This window comes from Pogona vitticeps, chromosome 1 (genome assembly GCF_051106095.1).
Source record: "Pogona vitticeps strain Pit_001003342236 chromosome 1, PviZW2.1, whole genome shotgun sequence".
NCBI lineage: Eukaryota > Metazoa > Chordata > Lepidosauria > Squamata > Agamidae > Pogona > Pogona vitticeps.
In genome coordinates this window covers 60654507-60674341 of record NC_135783.1, presented here as the reverse complement: position 1 = coordinate 60674341, position 19835 = coordinate 60654507, and the positions used below count along the sequence as shown (strand labels likewise).

General features: G+C 39.7%; 1 protein-coding gene and 1 long non-coding RNA gene across 4 annotated transcripts in view; one reads left to right on the top strand and one right to left on the bottom strand.

The window, feature by feature from the left end:
- DISC1 (DISC1 scaffold protein) overlaps positions 1-19835 on the top strand; it is a 224300-nt gene that overhangs the window by 10451 nt on the left and 194014 nt on the right. For 2 of the 3 annotated variants that reach the window (XM_078383154.1, XM_078383155.1), the window contains exon 2: positions 10175-10251. The exons of the other annotated variant lie outside the window; for it this stretch is intronic. In XM_078383154.1, the coding sequence (XP_078239280.1) occupies positions 10175-10251 (77 nt within the window). The remainder of the gene's footprint in view (positions 1-10174; positions 10252-19835) is intronic. 3 annotated transcript variants of the gene reach the window in all.
- LOC144585889 (uncharacterized) lies at positions 2744-17992 on the bottom strand. Its single transcript, XR_013540487.1, has 2 exons — positions 17853-17992; positions 2744-5017 (listed from the first exon to the last, which is right to left on the bottom strand). It is a non-coding gene; the product is annotated as an uncharacterized LOC144585889 (long non-coding RNA).

The following is a 19835-nucleotide window of genomic DNA, read 5'->3' as shown; positions in this document are numbered from 1 at the left end:
ATGATGTACATGTCTACTACAAAGTATCCAAATTGTATTTGTTTAGCTTCTTGTTTGTCTTAATAACATTGTTATGAAATAGGCCATTGTGTTTTGATATTGACAGGGAACAGGGACTGCATCCTTTATGACTTCTTAGGTGAGAGATGGAGAACCATGTCATATGTAGAAGGTTTTCTAACTGAGAATGGGGAAAATCCATTTGTATCATTAGTGAATATTGTACAGTATTAGTTTCTGTTTTGATGCACAGCTAGAGAAGGATAAATGGGTACTTGCACAATTGCCTCTTTTTACTCATCTATACAGGAAATGATATTATGCAGAAAGGCCCCTGCAAATAATTGAATCCAGAACTTCATAAGTAATTAACATATTATGAGCTGGATGAAAAAATACTGAAGACATAAAGGGGAAATGATTTTTAAAGATTTTCCCAAGTTTTAGCACAAAACTGCTCTATGCCATTGATATGCTGTTCTCTGTTCAAGATTTTCTCAATGGTGCTTCCTGCCAGCTGAATTCCTTTCTGCTTGAGATTTATCAGTCAAATAAAATAGTCCGCATTTCTAACAACAAAAGGACCCAAGGTGGCTCACATTAAAATTCACAGTTAAAACACAATGTTAAATATTAAAAGACAAAATATGATTTAAAATAAAATAAAAAAAAATTAAAACATGAAAATAGGATAAAGATTAAAATTATCTGCTGAAATGGGGTTCAGGGATTCAGTTGTAATTGTTAAAAGCCTGCCTGAAGAGATGGGTCTTTAGCTTTTTTTGGAAGGATAAAAGGGAAGAGGCCGTCCTGATCTCTGGAGGGGGAGCATTCCATAGCCTGGGAGCTGCCACAGAGAAGACCCTCTCCCGTGTCCCCGTGAGCTGTGCTTGTGCTGACAATGGGACCAAGAGGAGGGCCTCCTCTGCTGATCTTAATGATACCTGGCATGCTACTTAATTAACAAGTCAATGCTTGTCATATGCAATGACATAAACTGCAACAGTGGATCATTTCAAGTTAAGGTCTGATTGCTTATATTCCTTATCATGTGCCAGCTCTGTGACTTGATGCATAACAAGGAATACAAGCATTGACTTGTTAACTAGTAGCAATTTGCTGCTGCTATTTTTGCCATTGTATATACGCCAGTGTACATAAGTGGCAGAAATCTAACCATTGTTTTATTTCTGTTGTTTTTAATTTTGGTCACTCTAAACACCCTTTTTGATTGAAAAACGGATTATGGATTGGCTGAATAAACTAAATTGAGCTATTGCACAGTGGTGTTTTTTATTCTAGAAACTTTACTTCAAAGCTTTTTATGTTGTCAGAGAAAATGAGTAGTATATTTGCAATCCCATAATGGAAGATTTCCTTGCCATACATAATTTCTCATAGATTAGTGCAACTGGTAAAGTAGGAAGGCGACTAGAAATCCATATCTACAAATGATGAAAGCTGTGTTTATCCAGTCGTTCCATAGTCTCTTTTGCAGAGATTGGAAGTAATTATTTACCAGTAACCCATTACAAACAGCTGCTCTTGGTGCATGTGAGGGGCAAAAGGCACTTGTGAGTGATGAGAAATTCAACTAATAGTTATAAAGTTACTTTCTAGGTATAATGAGCAACACCAAGCTACTTAAATGTAACGAGCAACATCTCGTTACTTTTAAAGGACCTTTTAAGGCATTTTAGGATATATTGTGACACGAATTTTCTGATTTTTATGTCATACTCTTATCAATCCTAAAAGGGCAAATCCTTTTGATAAATACAGTATTTCTAAGATGTAATATTAGAATTGGCCACTAGAGAGTTCCAGAGAGTATTTCTTATATTTTTATGGGCTTCTGGCAACTTGTGTCCTTGGAGCAAAGATAAGGGCAGCCTGGCTGCCAAGAAGCAGGGAATAACCCAGCAAAATATTTTTTTAAATGGGGTGTTCAAAGTTCTACTTCTGTTAAAGCCAAACTAAACATTATAAACCATATGTAATTTGGTATTATACTAATTTTTTTGTTAAACAAACTCTCTCTCTCTCTCTCTCTCTCTCTCTCTCTCTGTGTGTGTGTGTGTGTGTGTGTGTGTGTGAGGTCTTTAACTCTTTGTTCCTACTGTCATTTTGCTCAAAATCATGTCCCCAACATGCACATAAACTAGCTATTTTCAGTGGATGTGGAGCCCCCATTGGCAACAGAAAACTTACATCATTGTCTTTGTAGTGGGATCCTATGGTGAGCAAACATAAGTGATGCAAAAGTGCCAAGAGATTTTCAGCACTGCTCTTGAGACTGTCTAGGGCAGGAACAAGATGGAAAGGTTTATATGTTTCAGGCTATGCCCAGACCTATCAGAATCTTCTGTGTGCTTAAGAGCCTAATATGTGTAGTGGATGCAGCGCTGGATTAATAAACACAAGAATTTTCAGTCTTTATCTTGGCGCATGTTTCTGGGTTAATGCTTCTATTTTTGCCATAGTTTATCCAATCAAATTTGATTGACCTTGCTAGCTTAGAGCTATATTTGGCTCATGGTTGTTGTGGGTTTTTTGGGCTCTTTGGCCGTGTTCTGAAGGTTGTTCTTCCTAACATTTCACCAGTCTCTGTGGCCAGCCAGAGTATAGAGTGCTGTCCTCTGAAGATGCCGGCCACAGAGACTGGCAAAACATTAGGAAGAACAGCCTCCAGAACACGGCCAAAGAGCCCAAAAAACCCACAACAATCATTAGATCCCGGATGTGAAAGCCTTTGTGAATACATTATATTTGGCTCAGATTCTCTGTTGCTTCTGCAGTTTTTGAGAACTAGTCTGCCTCTCTTCTGATAACACTGGAAGAAGATGGCTACTTCTTTTTGTGTGTGTGTGTGATGAAAACAAATAATTAGTCTGACATAGGATTCTTTTTCTTGTCTTTGACGTGAGGTTGTTTGTTAGACTTTTCTGTTCTTCTATGATGGTGGTTGAAATGTCATACTATTAAATACAACTAATAGCCAAGAAAGAGAGTGTACGTATTTTTCTTTGGTACCTGGTTTTTCATCCTCAGTTCCATCATTTTTAATTTGACTTCTGTCCTGCACATTTGACAAAACAGTCATCTTTTAAATTCAGACTTCCTTTACTTGCTCTTATAGGTTAAGTATACAAAGCTGGCTGGATAGCTCAATGAGATGGATCACCTGGAGTTTGATCCCCTCTGTGCCTCCAAGGAGAAAAGCCAGCCTATGTGGCTTTGGGCAAGCTGCATAGTTCCAGAATACCCCTTGAAGAAAGGAATGAGAAACCAGTTCTGAGTACTTTCTACCTAAGAAGCCCTGTCACCTTATTTTGGAATTGACTTCATGACGTGGAATTATTAAAAAGCACATGAAAGACAACTCAATGGTTACTTGAATTCTCAGTTAATTCACTTGGTATTTTTGATGGCTATATATTGGTGTGATGAGACCCTCATTTGTCCCCAGGTTGTTTCACTAGCCTGATGCCCACAACGTGTTCTCTCCTTTACGCTGCCACCACTTGACCTCTGTCAACACCCTTTAATTAGAAAGACTGAGGTCCAATCTGAGTACAAAGTTGAACAACAGAGGTTTATTGATTACAGTTCGCTTAAACAGATTCTTCACAGACTTTAATGTATTCATTAGGTTAGTAATAACTTGTTTCACTCTTAACTCTCTTAGCTCTCTACAAGTTCCTCACTCTTAACTCCTGACTCTGCCACACTCTCTAACTCCCACAGAAAAAATTCTTACTTCAGACTCTCCTCTCTGACTCTCACTGACTGAACTGACTAAACTCTGGCTCACCCTTCCCTTCTAGTTTCTCTGGCTCCACTTCCCAACAGCTTCCATTGGTGTATGCAAATAGCCTCCTACATGAGCCAAAGCAAGGTGATCACCACAATTGGTTTAACTAGGCTTCACATAGCAATTTGCTATGTATCCATTAAAATCAAACAGTCAAAGTGACCACAGGGATATCAGACAAACCACTTCCATGAGGCCATATTTGCCAAGTCCTAGTCCATGAACTCTTAACAGGTTTAGTCGAGAACAATTTTTAATAACATGGAAAGTAAATATCTGATAACAGTAATTCACTTTGCAACTGATAATTTGCACAATTATAAGTGCAATACTGTTTATAATGCTAGAACTCAGATGTCATATAATTTTGCAAATCATTAAATGTTGTGCCTGAGAAAGTTAAATAAAATTACATGGAAAGGCAGGTTTTCTGGGTTGTGTGTTTTTTTTAAAGAAAGGCTTATTGGTTTTGTTTGTATTACATTGGTTTTAATTTTGATTTTGTTCAGCTTCCATGAATTGTATACTGTAGTATGACTGAAATAGAAAAATAAAAAAATAAAACTGCTTTTTAAAAAAACATAACTTGCTATGTTGGTTCATCTTAGCGAGTCCAACAGTACGGTGTGATACCATTGCAAAATAGTAAGGGGGATGGAAATTAAACACAGGCATTGGAAAGTTAGGAGCTTCTGTCTGAGTGAAAATCTATTGAGGCAGCAAGCAGAGCAGTGAAAAAAAACCACAACAGCAGGCTAGGAAAGATCAGACCATCATAGGAAATCAAATATTGAACCTGAGATCCCAGGCATAAAAATCAATGAGAAAGAGTGACTTTGTCAACCAGAATGATTTTCAATGAAAGGAGTCAGTCTATTGGATGTGAAGGAATAACAGAGTATACTTCAGAACATTTATTTATTTACTCATTTGGTTAATTAAAATGAGTTATTGCTATGCTTTTGCATATGCCATATATATTTCCAAGGTAGGGAATTTATAAGGAACAACTTTGTTTAAAAAACACAGTAAGTAATGTCAACTTTTTAAAAAGTTACCAAACTTCTTTTCTCAGGGCTGGTGGTGGTAAACAGGGTGGCCACAGGTCCTGTTTTTCGGAGGTCAGTCCTCTGTTGGAAGGGTTACTAGAGGACAATCTTCTTTTGCGGGCATTCTGTGTTTGATGTGTTATCCAGCCCAAGTCTATTTAAAGACAAAGAACAGTAAGGTGGAAAAGCAGGGTCTGTGAAATTGCTCACCCATAGTTAATACCTCAGCAGCAAATTCAGCAGACACATAGGTCATGCCATCATGAGTCTTCCACTCTTATGTGAGATGAATTATATTTCTCTTCCTTTATAAAATTATTTTCTAGTTTTGGATCCTTTTATACCGTGCGTTTTTATTCAAAAACAGTGACCACCCAGAACAATGTCATATGTTGTCCTTTCTTGTGTGGTGGTGCATATCCTTTTTTTGTGTGGTGTGTAACTAGGCCACCTTAGCCATAGATAGCCTGGTGGGGGAAGGGGACAATTCTGCTGAAACAGGATCAGACACTTAATTATATCTTAGCGGTCCCTTTCACCTCCCTCCAAATGTCAGACATTCTGCAATCCATTCTGAAGTGCTGACTGGACTAAATGCTATGAAGCACTGTTTAACTGGGAATACCAAGCAAAAAACCAAAGTGTGCTGCTGGGCGGTTTACAAGTTAATTGTGCAGGCTATACATTGCCCCCTGAGCAAGCTGGGTACTCATTTTACCGACCTCGGAAGGATAGAAGGCGGAGTGAACCTTGAGCCAGCTACCTAGGATTGAACTGTGGATTGTGAGCATGGTTTTGGCTGCAGTACAGCATAGTATAGAGCAGAACTTCCAGTAGAGGAGTTAAGACTTGCAGGAATATTTAGCCTTCAACATCTCTAGCTTTAGAAGGTAATCACTGATCTTCCCTGCTACCAAGCCCTCTTCAACAGCATTTCCTGACTTGGCTATGGAAAATAATGAGCGAGCAAATAAGCTGTAGTTTAAGGTAATTTCATGGGGGTGGCTCAAAGTCTCTAAGTTAGAAAAAGGCCAAGATGGATATTGGATTGTAAAGGGAAATAAAATGTATTAACAGCATTGCTGGCAACTGAGCTCCTTTGAGGATGAGGAGCAGGCATCAGAGTAGGTTGGACATTACAACATACTTTGGGGAATAAATCAGTGAAACGCAAGAAAAAAGGTTGGAGGGAGAGATTACTGTAGCAGTTGGTGAATACTAGGATGGAAGAGACAATTGGGTAGGGGACAGAATGGGCAGCATTGACAAAGAATGGAGGTAGTCTTTTGGATACCTTTTTATAGCTCAGTGTATTTGAGGTTGAGTGTTTGGTTCCACACTGTGCCTTCTGTGAAGCAGAGTCACCCTGTGTGACCTTGGGCAAGCTGCGCAGTCTCAGGGCACCCCCAGATGAAGGGAATGGAAAACCACATCTGAGTACTCCTTATCTGAAAACGGTTGCCATAAGTCAGAACTGACATCGCAGCACGTTTAATAATAATAATAATAATAATAATAATAATAATAATAATAATAATAATAATAATAATAATAATTATTATTATTATTATTATTATTACTATTACTATTACTATTACTATTACTATTACTATTGCACCACGCAACCCTATGCATGTCTACTCAGAAGTAAACTCCGCTGAATGCCCTGAGGCAATTTTTTCAGGAAAGCGTTATAAGACTGCAACCATAGAAGTGGATCCAGTGCACGGAAAATATTTGTCATTAATTTTTCCATTACATATTTATTCATTTAATGAATTCATATGCCTTCCTTTGGCATAAAATGCCCACAGTGGTATTCATGTCAAATTACAGGGATAAGAAAACTACTTGTAATGATTAGAATAAAACTCAGTGTTCAAATCACAGAAAACTGTAGGCATGACCAATCAATAAAATCAAGCAGAGCAGTAAAACAGCCACCAAAACCAGCAACAAAATATGCTGAAAGGTATTATTGTCAAGTTCTTACAGTCCCCTAGTTAATTTAGAATCATTCCACGTTTGTATTCAAAATCATTTAATGAATGTGAGTCAAAAATTTGTATTCTTAAAAGTCATTTTTTTCCTTGCCTAGTCTTACAAGTAGCTTTCACAACTTTATTGATCTGTGCCTCTTACTAGAAATGATTTCCAATTAACCAGCACTCATGAGTAGTTGAAACTGGAATAATTTCACAGCACTTAAATATATTTAAGATAAGTCTTGGTGTGAAGGGGTGGGAAGAAAACATCAATATATAAATGGGTCTTCTGTGGATAATAGTATGTGTAAACAAAAAGTACTAATTAATTCCTGTTTTCCCAGCAGATGCATTTCTTCCTTCCTTCCTTTCCTTCCCATCTCCAGGTGTCTGGATCTGATTTTATCACATGATCTGACAGTGACAGCTCGCATTGTAAAGTAACTCTGAATATGAAATAAATATCCTGGGAGAGCCAAGGGGGGTGGTTTTTAATTGCGAGACGGCCACCACAGTAACAATATTTGAGATCAGGATTTTTTGTTCCTTGAACTGCCAAACATCAGGCCTATCTGACTTTTCATTTTTCTGGAGTGGTGGCTATTATCTGTGTCTTATTTGTCTGTGTCTTAATTGTGGGCAATATTTAGTGAAATGCTAAGAGAAGATTTTATTCTATTTCAGTAGACTCAAATTGTGCTTCCAAATGGATACTTAATTTACAATATATTCCCTTGGTGAAATTAAAAATTCAAATAGGTGATCTGGAACATTCAAACTGTGCTTGCTTCTTAAATTGGCTGATGTCAGTGGGTTGTCACGCTGCCCTTTATCTGCCTGATGATTCTTAGATTGAAGCACTCCCCAGGAGTTTAGACAGGAGAAGGGAGTGATGCTGAGGCCAAAGATTTATCGTGGAGCAGAAAGAATGAGATACATGTAGCTTATTAAATAGTCCCTCAGAAAGGACAAGCATACAAGCTGCTGAATTATGTCAAGCATATTTTTAATGTTCTCATTCATGGCAATGCTGTCATTTAACATATTGTTAAAAGCCCATTTAGAGCTTCAGCAAAATGAATTATTCAGGCATGTATACAGTACATGATTAGACTTGGAACAAATATGAATCAGCCTAAAAATCTATCTTTGGAATAACTAGAAAGACCTGCATTTTCAGGTCATCTTCTTTTCTAAACAGGAGTGTTAATGACCCAAGGAGATCAAGTCACTGATTTGGAATCACAGTTGGAATCTCTTTGTTTTTATTAGGGTTACACATTTGAATACACACACATACGTGCATGGAGGAAAGTGATGCTTTTATTCACTTTTGTTCCTCTCCTTTGTATGTGGTAGCTCTAAGTGATTATGTGCTGCATTTAAACCAGTCTTCCAGTTTCTTCAGCCAACATGTTCTTCGCTTTCCTGTAGAATTTTTCTCATTATTTTACTTTGAATGATCCACTGTAATAATCTCCACTTTTCAGTTCTCATTACATGACTAAAATTTTCTAGAATTCTTCATTTTATATGCTTTACCTTTTCTTGGTATTTATTCAGTTGCTTTTGTACTTCTTCATAAGCCACCTTTATCATTCAAGAAATTCTTAACTTCCTGTGATAAATCCATATTTCAAGATCATCTATCTTTTTAACAGCTTCTTCTGGTAAAGTTCATCACTCCATGCTGTACAGCAGAATGGAGGGGTGACCACATTAGCAAAAATGTGGGAAACACCACAGATTTGGGACAGACTGATTTGCATTTTTTTTCTGTTGATCTCTTGATGCAATGGAAAATATGAATCAATCCCCATAAGTAGCCTTTCCTCCCCACTAGAGAGGCTTCTACTTTTTAAAACTATGAATCCTTTCTCGTTGGTTCAAGTGTGTGTTTGCTTGAACTGATGTAGAAAGGGCAAACCAGCTGTGCACATGCATGCACACACAAAGCATCCTCCTGCTCACCTCTTACCTCATGAACACACACAGACACACACACACACACACAGACAGACAGACAGACAGACAGACACGGCGGCAGCAGCACATGCTCTCCTCAGCAAAGCCTTTTCCCAAGACTCTTCTTTACTATTATTTTTTAAATTTTCTTTTCCTGGGCAACAAATCCAGTATATTTTCTCTTTGTAACAATTTAACAGCTTAATAATGGAGAGAAAAGCTTGGTGTGGGAAGCTGACAATTGAGGAATTTGAGACGGAAGAAGCCTTATCACAGTTTTTTAATCCAGGTCACTGAATAGCACCGCTTTCAGGGCTGTAAGTAGAACTACAAGCAGTTTGATTCAAATGTGAGCACTTAAATTGAATGGACCCGAATTTCTTGGTGTGACTTCACAGCAATTGAATTCACATTTCACTTGCTGTGTATAGATGAACCCTGAGAGTTGAGAGAGTAAGAACAGACTAAAGAAAATATTTCTTTACCCAGCGTGTTGTTAATCTGTGGAACTCCTTGCCACAGGATGTGGTGATGCCATCTGGCCTAGATGCCTTTAAAAGGGGATTGGACAGATTCCTGGAGGAAAAGTCTATCGCAGGTTACAAGCCATGATGGGCATGTATAATCTCCAGGCTTCAAAGGAAGGTACCTCAAAATGCCAGATGCAGAGGAAGGGTATCAAGAGACAGGAATCTAGTTGTCTCGTGTGCTCCCAGAGGCATCTGGTAGGGCCCACTGTGAGATACAGGAACCTGGACTAGATGGTCCCTTGGCCTGATCCAGCAGGGCTCTTCTTATGTTCTTATATATAGCTTAGTTCTAGAAACTAGATTTCTTTCTTTCTTTCTTTTTTGCACGATTAGGTAGGGAGGTTCATGACAAATGAAGAAATAAAAATGGTTGTGGGTTTTTCCGGCTCTTTGGCCGTGTTCTGAAGGCTGTTCTTCCTAATGTTTCGCCAGTCTCTGTGGCCGGCATCTTCAGAGGACAGCACTCTGTACTCTGGCTGGCCACAGAGACTGGTGAAATGTTAGGAAGAACAACCTTCAGAACACGGCCAAAGAGCCCCAAAAACCCACAACAACCATGAGCCAAATATAGCTCTAAGCTAGCAAGGTCAATCAAATTTGATTGGATAAACTATGGCAAAAATAAAAGCATTTAATAACAAGACTGAATGCATAGCTCTCTGATTCTGTGTATAATAGCAGAATCTGCAGGAGCCGATTCATTAAATTTCAGAGCTGTAAGTAGAACTACAAGCAGTTTGATTTAAATGTGGCCACTTAAATCGAACGGTGTGACTTCACAGCAAATGAATTCTTAGCACTGAACTCAACCATCTGAATTGGGCCCTACAGGCAAATGGCTGCTCCAAAAATGAAATCACAGGAGCCATCAAACCAAGAAAACAACACCGAACTGAAGAAGAAAAAAGGTAAAGGTAAAGGTTCCCCTTGACATTTTAGTCAGTCGTGTTTGACTCTAGGGGGCGGTGCTCATCCCCGTTTCCAAGCGGTACAGCCAGCGTTTGTCCGAAGACAGTTTCCGTTGTCACGTGGCCAGCACAACTTAGATTCGGAACGCTGTTTACCTTCCCACCGATATGGTACCTATTTATCTACTCGCATTTACATGCTTTCGAACTGTTAGGTTGGCGAGGAGCTGGGACAAAGCGACGGGAGCTCACTCCGTCACGTGGATTCGATCTTACGATTGCTGGTCTTCTGACCCTGCAGCACACAAAGGCTTCTGCGGTTTAGCCCGCAGCACCACCACGTCCCTGAAGAAGAAAAACAACCACCCAAAATAAAGTATTTCTGCCATACATCAAAAGGGTCAAGGACCGCATGGGGAAACTTTTGAAAAAACACAACCTACAAACAGTATTCAAACCCACTACAAAAATACAACAAATGTTACGGTCAGCAAAGGACAGAAGGGACCCTCTCACCACTGCAGGAGTATATAGGATACCTTGCAGTTGTAGCCAAGTATATATTGGAACCACAAAACGAAGCATCCACACCAGAATCAAAGAACATGAGAGACACTGCAGACTAAAAGAACCAGAAAAATCTGCAGTAGTTGAACATGCCCTGAAACAAAATGGACATGAAATTCTATTCCAAAATACTGAAATACTGGACAACACCAGCAATCATTACGTCAGACTGCACAGGGAAGCCATTGAAATCCACAAGCACCAACAAAACTTCAACAAAAAAGAGGAAAGTGTGAAGCTCAACAAAACTTGGCTCCCAGCTCTCAAAAATACAGCATGCGAAAGGTCAACAAACTCTACCCAGCCACAAGGACAGGGGATCACTACACACAAAAGACCAGCTAATGACACCCATCAACCACAGGAATGGATAATCTCTTCTCCTTAGCACAACAATACACCCACAACAATACACACTAATCACACATCTACAGAAAAAGACAAAGGCCTATCTCACAGCCATAAATACTGCACTCCCAAAGCTAACTACACCAGAGCACAGAGTGCTATCCTCTGAAGATGCCAGCCACAGAGACTGGCGAAACGTTAGGAAGAACAACCTTCAGAACATGGCCAAAGTGCCCAAAAAACCCACAACAACCAATTCATGTTTCACTTGCTGTGTATAGTTGTACCCTGAGAATGCAATGCATATTCTCAAAGACAGTTTGTTATTGCAGATTAGCCTTCTTATCTTAAGGAAGCTGGCCCAGGCCATTTCTGTTCTTTTGTTGCATGGGTATGATCCCACTGCTTATTCAACCAAATTCTAGGACACTTTATTTTGCCACACTTTCTGATATTGGCTTTAGAACTTCTTTGAAAACATCATTGTTTCCAGAAGCTTTTTCAAATGTTGGATGTCTGTGTTTCTATCCATCATTGACATCGGGCACAATAGGTTTAGTTTGTCTATTATCTTCAAACAGCGCTTTACTGTACTCAACACACAGTAGGATTTCAGCTTTCCTGTCAAGTTTCAGAGAATTATTACTTGCAAACAATAGCAGGTGTTGTTTTTCACACATCTGTCGTATTTTAATATACCAGAAGGATTTGTACATATTTTCAATTTTTTTCTTTTTTCTTTTTTTTGCACATCATGTGGACCACCATTTTTGGGGGGAGGGGGGCTTTCCTAATTTTGTTTGAGATGCTCTTGTGTAATTCTTTTTATTTAATATAATTGTTTTCCAATTTTTCTTCCATTAGCACTGATATTTTTTCTATAATCCAATTCTTTTTCCCTTTACATTTCTACTTATGATGCTGTGACCGGACACATGTATTAATTCACACTCTGTCAGTTGAAAGCAAGTAGCATTTGTATTTGCATTATTTGTCTGTGTTATCTTATTGATGTCTTCATAAATCCCTCCTTGACAACAGCATGCACGGTTCAATCATTAAGCTATGCGACTTCTCTGCTTTTGCTTTTGCTTTTTTGTATTTTCTTCAATTTGAGATGAACTACAGCAAGGACTGGATAATGATCTAAATTTACAGCTGCCTTGGGATAAGCTTTCACTAACTTAACACTGTTTTGGTACCTCTGATTACAAATGTAATGTTTCGGTTACCTAATTTTGTTCCAATTACCATCAAGGACTATGTACAAGAAAATACTTGTAAGATGGCACAAACAGCAATATAGTCCTTGATGGTAACTGGAACATAATTCATAATTTAAGAGAGGTTTAATTTCAGTTTATGAGTACAGCCTGATTGGCTATGAATAAAGCAAACCAGAGTAGTGCTTTTGCACTAATGGAGCAGTACACAAATGAAATGAAATGAAATCAATCAATCAATCAATCAATCAATTTCTCATATTTGGAACATAATGTTGTTGGTGACTGCTGGTTGTTTTTCTTCACAAAAATGTATCATTTTCCATGTTCATCTCTTGTTTCTGTTCTGTGTTTTCCAAAAAGATCTTAGCAGGAGTTATGTTTGTGTTAAAATCCTTCATTATGAAAATTGAGTGTTTCTTTTTTGTATGTTAAATAGCAATAGGAAGTGTTTATTTATCAACTATAAGTCATTAAAATACGTTAAAATAAAATAATAAGCAGCAGGTGAGATAGTTAATTAAAAAGAAAATACAATAAGGCGTAAGCAGGAATCAAAGAGACAAATGTACAGGGAACAAGCGAGCTCGAATGTTAATTGCAGCCAAGGCAAAGTTTGCCACGTTTAAGGTGGTATTGACGTTAATGTCAGCCAGGAGCCAACAGACCTGGGCGAGATTAGGTCTGTCTTGGATGGAAGTCAGAGAACTTGCCAAAAACCTTGATCTAGGGGAGTGGTAATATGGACATCTCAAAAGGTAGTGAGTGATGTCTTCGACTTCTCCAAGGTGGCAAGGACAGATTCTTAGGTGATAGGGCAGATTCTCGTGTCTGCCCTCTAACACTCTTGAAGGCATACATTGAAAACGTAGAGCGGTAAAGGCCTTGCGAAGGGCAAATGTAGTTATCCAGGTCAAATAGTTTTCCATGACAAAAGTTGACTTATAGAGTGGGAGTGAAGAGGAATAGGGCGAGCTAGAGATGATGCAAAGGTCACTTCTGATATGAAAAAGGCGAATTGTATCCTTGAGACTAGCTTTCACACATTTGGGCGGAAGAGCGGTTAAAGAATCTAAGTCGATGCCATAGGAGTCAGTTATTTGTTTCACAGCACTCACCCAGGATTTAAGAGAGGGGTTGGCCAGTTGTTCTCTAAGGCAGATCTTAGGTAAACTGGTATCATTCATTTGGGACAGTTTATGCCAGTACCGGACTAGTGCTGAATGGCAGGTGGCAGCTACAGAGATAAGGCCTACTTCTGCCCTAAGTAAGGAGGCTGGAGTACTCCGCGGGACACACAAGATGGAGCGAATGAAGGTGTTCTGTGCGGCGTCTAGGGTCGAAATGTTTGTGTATCCCCAGATTTCGGCCCCAAAGGTCATTTGGGGAATCAGTTTCTTGGCAAAAATTTCAGTAGCGGGGGGAACCAAGTTGCCTCCTTTAGACCTTGTAAAGTGTAGGAGGGCTTGGATGGCATGGGCGGCTTTAAGCCTTGCTGAGTCCAGGTGTTTTGACCAGGAAAGATGAGGGCCAAAAATAATACCCAAGTAACGAAAGGCTGACACTTGCTCGATTGGGAAGTCCCCAAGCCTCCAGGTATGTTTTCTGCGGTGGTTCCCAAAGGTCATCACTTTGGTTTTTGCGTGATTTATTGTTAGTTTTTCATGGCTGCAGTAAGTACTTAATTTGGCCAGTAGTCTACGTAGCCCAACCGGGGTGAGTGAAAAAAGGGCAATGTCATCGGCATATAATAATATTGGAAGTTTTATGTCCCCAATTGTCGGAGGAAAGAAATCAAGGCCTTGGAGCTCAGATACAATGTTGTTTATGTAAAAGTTGAAAAGAAACGGAGCCAGCAAGCAACCTTGGCGGACCCCCTTTTCGGTAGTAATTTCCTCTGAAAGCATACCATGTGGGCCGAGTCTGACTCTGAGATTGGTGTTTGTGTGGAGCTTTATAAGAAGAAGGAGGAGTCTTTTGTCAATGTTGGTTTCTGCAAGTTTCCGCCATAGACGGGATCTATTTATTGTATCAAAGGCCAAGGATAGGTCGACAAAGGCAGCGTACAATTTTTTCCTCCCCACCTGGGTGTATTTACGGACCAAATGGTGGATAACAAAGGAATGATCCAGCGTTGATTTCCCTTTTTGAAAGCCAGCCTGTTCTTTAGCGATAATAGAGTTCTCTGATGCCCATTTCTCCAGCTTAAGGAGCAGGAACTTCGTGTATAGTTTGGAGACCACACAAAGAAGACTTATGGGACGGTAGTTTTTAGGGTCCAATTTGGATCCTTTTTTGTGAATGGGGGAGACGATACTGTCTAACCACACCGGGGGAAATTCACCTGAGTGGTTAATAAAGGAGAACACTTTGGATAAAACATCAGACCACCAGTCTGGGTTACATTTGAAAAGTTCACCTGGCAGCATGTCAGGTCCAGGGGCTTTGTTGTTAGCAATGGCGGTAATAAGTTCGTTTAATTCTTCCTTAGAAACTGGGTCCCATTCAGGTAGCAAGTGAAGTGAGGGAACATTCAGCTCGAGTAAGTGAGTGAGCGAATTGGTATAATCCTTTTCCCGATAGATGGCGGAAAAGTGCTGGTGCCATTGGAAAGAAGAAATCTGATGGTCCAAGGGCTCAAATGAAGACTTCATACCTCTGTTGACCAGGGCCCAGAATTTGGCAGGTTCCTTGTGTAAGGCGGCCGAGGATAAGGCCTGCCATGACTTTTTAGTGTGTTCGTCTTTCTTCCTTCTGAGCAGGTTTTTGTAGTCCCTCCTCAATCGAGTGAAGGCATAATAGTTGGCAGTAGAACCCCACTTGCGGAGTCTTCTGAGGGCTGTTAAAAGTACGCGCTTCTGGATTAGACAGTCTTTGTCAAACCAGCCGGCTGCTGTAGAAGAGTCATATTGCGGGGGTTTAGAAGAGACAAGGAGAGGCTTAATTGCTGCTGTGATTTCATTAAAGGTATCCAAGGGGTTTAAAGTATCGGAAACAGAATCTCTTAAGGCGAGCATATTAGGAGAGTCAAGTAGAAGTAAAACCTGGTTTTGAATTTTCTCATTCCATGGAAGCCTTCTTAGGCAGTAGGGTGGGGTGGGAGCACATTGTTTATTAGATGTTGGGTTGTGGCCTGGAGGTAAGCAAAGAGTCAAAGAAATTGGCATGTGGTCGCTTTCAGGTCTGCATAGGACTTTAAAAGATCGAAAATAGGTCGAGAGGGGGAAAGAAAGAAGCATGAAATCTATCACACTGTTGCCCCTTGGACCGTAGAATGTAAATGAGGAGGCATCCAAGTCAGTGGTTGATCCATTGCAAATAAATAAATGAAATTTAAAAATCAGGCTGAAAAGGGCTCTACCCGCAGAATTCACAACCAAATCAGGAGAGACTCTATTAGGGAGGAATAGAAGATCTTCAGAGGATAGGCCCAGAGAGTTTCCGATATTGGTGTTGTTTGGTCCCAATCTGGCATTCATATCGCCGGCAATCAGTATTCTAGTGTCCGGGTATTTCTCATACAAAATTGACAGGGCTTGATTTAATTCCAGGAACATTGGCGATCCTAGACGAAGAGGATCCAAAGGAGGACAGTATATATTAAGCAGGAGAAATTTAAGGGAAGATGTGTGTGTTACACATAAAACCATAAGATTTGAACTGTTGGAGATATCTAAGACCTCGTATTTGTGGAATTTATTGTTTGAGATCAAAGTAGCCAGGCCCAGTTGTATGTAAGTAGCCAGTTGTATGTAAGTAGCCAGTTGTATGTTTTATAACAACTTTTTATGTCTTCACATAGATTTTATATGGTGCTCTTCATCTTTATCAGCAGTTAGAGCATATTATTGTATGATTATGATGTCTGTGGGACTTTTCCTTTGTTGGTTAAACATTGGAAAGTCTCTACATGGACCACATTTATAACTGTTGAATTTAGCATCTTTTGTTGCTATGACTGCAACTCCGTAAGTGCTGTGTGTCATTACAGTACTGATAAAACACAGTATGCCCTATGCTTGATTGGATCCTGGCGAACAACCTCACTTACTCCAAAAATATGAATGTTCATACTTCCCATTTCTTTCTCTGTATTACTTCATTCCTGTTCCAGTCCTAACTCTGTATGTGGAGAATTGGCTCCTGGATCATAAAAAGTACACCCCCTACTGTCCTAACTGGAATTATGGGCATTCCTAATGCTATTGAAGCAAAAGGTGAAACATATTTACTGTACTGTGTATTTTAATGAAAAATTAAAGCTTTCAAGTCACTGAACTGGGCACATATAATGAGAGACCACACCTTTCTTCCGCCCTAGTCCTGTGTCATTTTATTTTGTCTTTCTTGCTATTTTTTATGCATTCTTCTTTTCTGCCAAAAAGTCTACCAGGTATTTCATTATCTATTTGTATCACTTTTCATACTGCGTCGCACAAGGTTAGCTATATGTTCTTTTGTCTGGCAGTAGTGATAGTTCATTTCAGAGTAACAACCTTTCAATCTCCTGAGAAAATGAGATGAATCCTAGGTATGGTACACCTGAGCGCATCCTTCCCTCCCTTCTTGCCTCCACATTTTTGTGACTTACGTTTATAAGGAAGGTTTGCCCTGTTGAAGTCCCTACCTCTGGTTTTGTCCTGTCAGATTATTGTGTGGCTTCAGAAGTGCTCTCATCTTGCCTTTCAGATAGGAATGTACCATAGGGAACAACAGAAACACCTGTACTCTTGCTAGTCAATTAGGTCAGCAAAAGATCTCCTGTATGGAGAATTAGTGAAGGGAAGCCGCCCCCGAGGGAGACCACAGCTGCGTTACAAGGACATTGCAAGCGGGATCTGAAGGCCTTAGGAATGGACCTCAACAGATGGGAAACCTTGACGTCTGAGCGTTCAGCCTGGAGGCAGGCGGTGCATCATGGCCTCTCCCAATTTGAAGAGACACTTGTACAGCAGACCGAGGCAAAGAGGCAGTCCCAAAACAAGCAAAACCAGGGAGCTGGACAGGAGACAGATTGGATTTGTCTCCAGTGTGGAAGGGATTGTCACTCTCGAATTGGCCTTCTCAGCCACACAAGACACTGTTCCAAGACCTCCATACAGAGCACGATACCATAGTCTCTCGAGACTGAAGGATGCCTACACAGGTCAGCAATGTGTTTGAAATAGCTACTAGTTAATGATAGAAATGGAATCATGAAAACAGAGTTGTTCCACATCATTCTGGAGGAGGACTTCTGTTTGGACATTTCTGTTCATTCCCCTGAATTCTTGCAGTTCATTGCTGCTTCCTTCCTACCAGACACTAAAACTCTTTCCTCTCTGTCATGAGCCGCCTTGGGTCCCCTATGGGGAGAAAGGCAGCATATAAATAAAGGAAGCAAGCAAACAAACAAACATTGGAAGAAGAACAATGTAAAAGAAAGGGGGAAAAAATAGGACGAATTATCCAAATATGCCATACCAGCTCCCAGTGCAGATATTCTTTCCTGCTGAAGTCCTACACTGTGAATCCCTTTAGGTGTCCAGGGTTCAGCAAAGTAAAATGAGCTCACAAATTAAAGGAACAACACAAACAGCTTTTAAGTGGCTTGCTTAAACCAAAGCTAATTACAGCAGATGGTATCATCTGGGAATAGGAAACTTATGAGTTAGAGTAATGTGAATAACAGGAAGCTACTTGCCAGCTGGTGTTCCTCCTGTTTTCAAATGTGTCCAAAGTTGTTGCCTTCTGAATATGCACTTCTGCTGCCGCAGTGTGACATAAGGACATGGTTCAAAGGAACCAAAACAAAACAAGCCAAGGACTTTTTAAGTACCCTAAAGCTATAGCTTCTTATATTTCACAGTTATTGAAGAAAGCTTTGTTACATATTTTGCACGTGCTGCTTTAGAAAAATAAAATTGGTATTAGTCTTTGTAATATTGCCTGCACATTGAAATGTAGTAAAACTGCCAGTGCCTTTGGGAAAAAAAGGAATCAGTTATGAGACTCCAATTGAGATAATTCAGGAACCCAGATTTTGCTAAGTACATAAGCAAATATTTGCCAATAAAAAATTCTGAAAGTCAGCCAAACATTTTCCTTAGCTTTTCCTTACCCTATGATAGAGGTATCATATATTTTGGCTGTGGTTTGTGTGAGGAAATCACAACTATCACTTACTGTCTTCTTATAGTAAAGGAAATGAGCGATGTCTAAACTTTTTATATAATATTGAATGGTTGAAAGTCATGAGATTTTGCAAAGTCAAGGAAAGGGTAGGCATAATTCTTTTAAAACCAAAGCCAAACCAAAGACATATGTAAATGTGCTGTCACAGTCACACTAGGAGGGAGGACAAAGAAGGGAAGTAACATCTGTTTGTCACCTGTTTATTGTTGCTTACAGACATTTAGTCCTTCAGACTTGGAAAAAGCAAGGCTGAATTTTGTCCTTGCAACTTTAGCAGTTAGAGGGTGGAATAACACAGGATCTTGGCATCTGTGGGGGCTAAAGGAGAAAAGGGATGAAACAGAATGATAAGAGGGACTGGTGTTATGATGGAGAACTTGGCAGGACAAGATCTGTGTAAAGTGGAAAGGATATGAGTTGACCTTGGTTTGGTTGGGGATCTAGAAAGACTAAAGTCACTGACATTCAGATTAGGCAGTACTTAGCTGAACTAGTAGTCTGATTCAGAAAGAGGCCAATCACAGCTCAGAAAAGTTACTTTTTTTGACTGCAATTTACAGACCACCTCAGCCCTGTCAGCAGGGCTACTGACAGTCCTGGTTGGCAAATTCTGAGAACTTCGGTGCATATAACTAACATGTCTGATTTTTGAGATTCATGGTCATATACGCAGAGGTTATGGAAAAGCATGGGCTCTAGATTATAGGCAATGTGATAACCTGAGGTCTTGGATGGAAGTTGTATTATAACTTACGTTTGAGGGAAGTGGCTATCGTTGCTTGTGTGAAGCATTAATGTAGGTCACACCGTTGTTTGCTTGAAAAGAAAGCCAGGCTATTAATAGAAGCTAAACTGCTGTGCATTAAGAATCTTTCAAAGACAAATGTAATGCAATGTACATGCAGTAGCAGCTGGACCATGCAGCACAAAAGGAACTGAAACTGTCACAGAAGCAGGTTTCAAGTTTCTTGAAATAATTTTTTTTCCTGACAGGCAGCCTGAGCTTTACTATTGGATTTTCAGAATAAGGAACTGCTTTGATAAAATGGTTGAAACGGCTCGAGAATATTTCCCTGTTCTTCTGAATAGTCATAGTTGCCTAAAGTTCTCTGCTTTCTCACTGTGTATCTAAAACCTTGTTATGGCAAGGCATTCCTGAATGTGCCCACGCGTAAGAGAAGGTCAGTAATTAATAGCTCAGAATGACCCATGCTTGCAGGGCTTTATCTAGAAAATGTATCTTGACAGGACCTAATGCATTCTGATGGGATG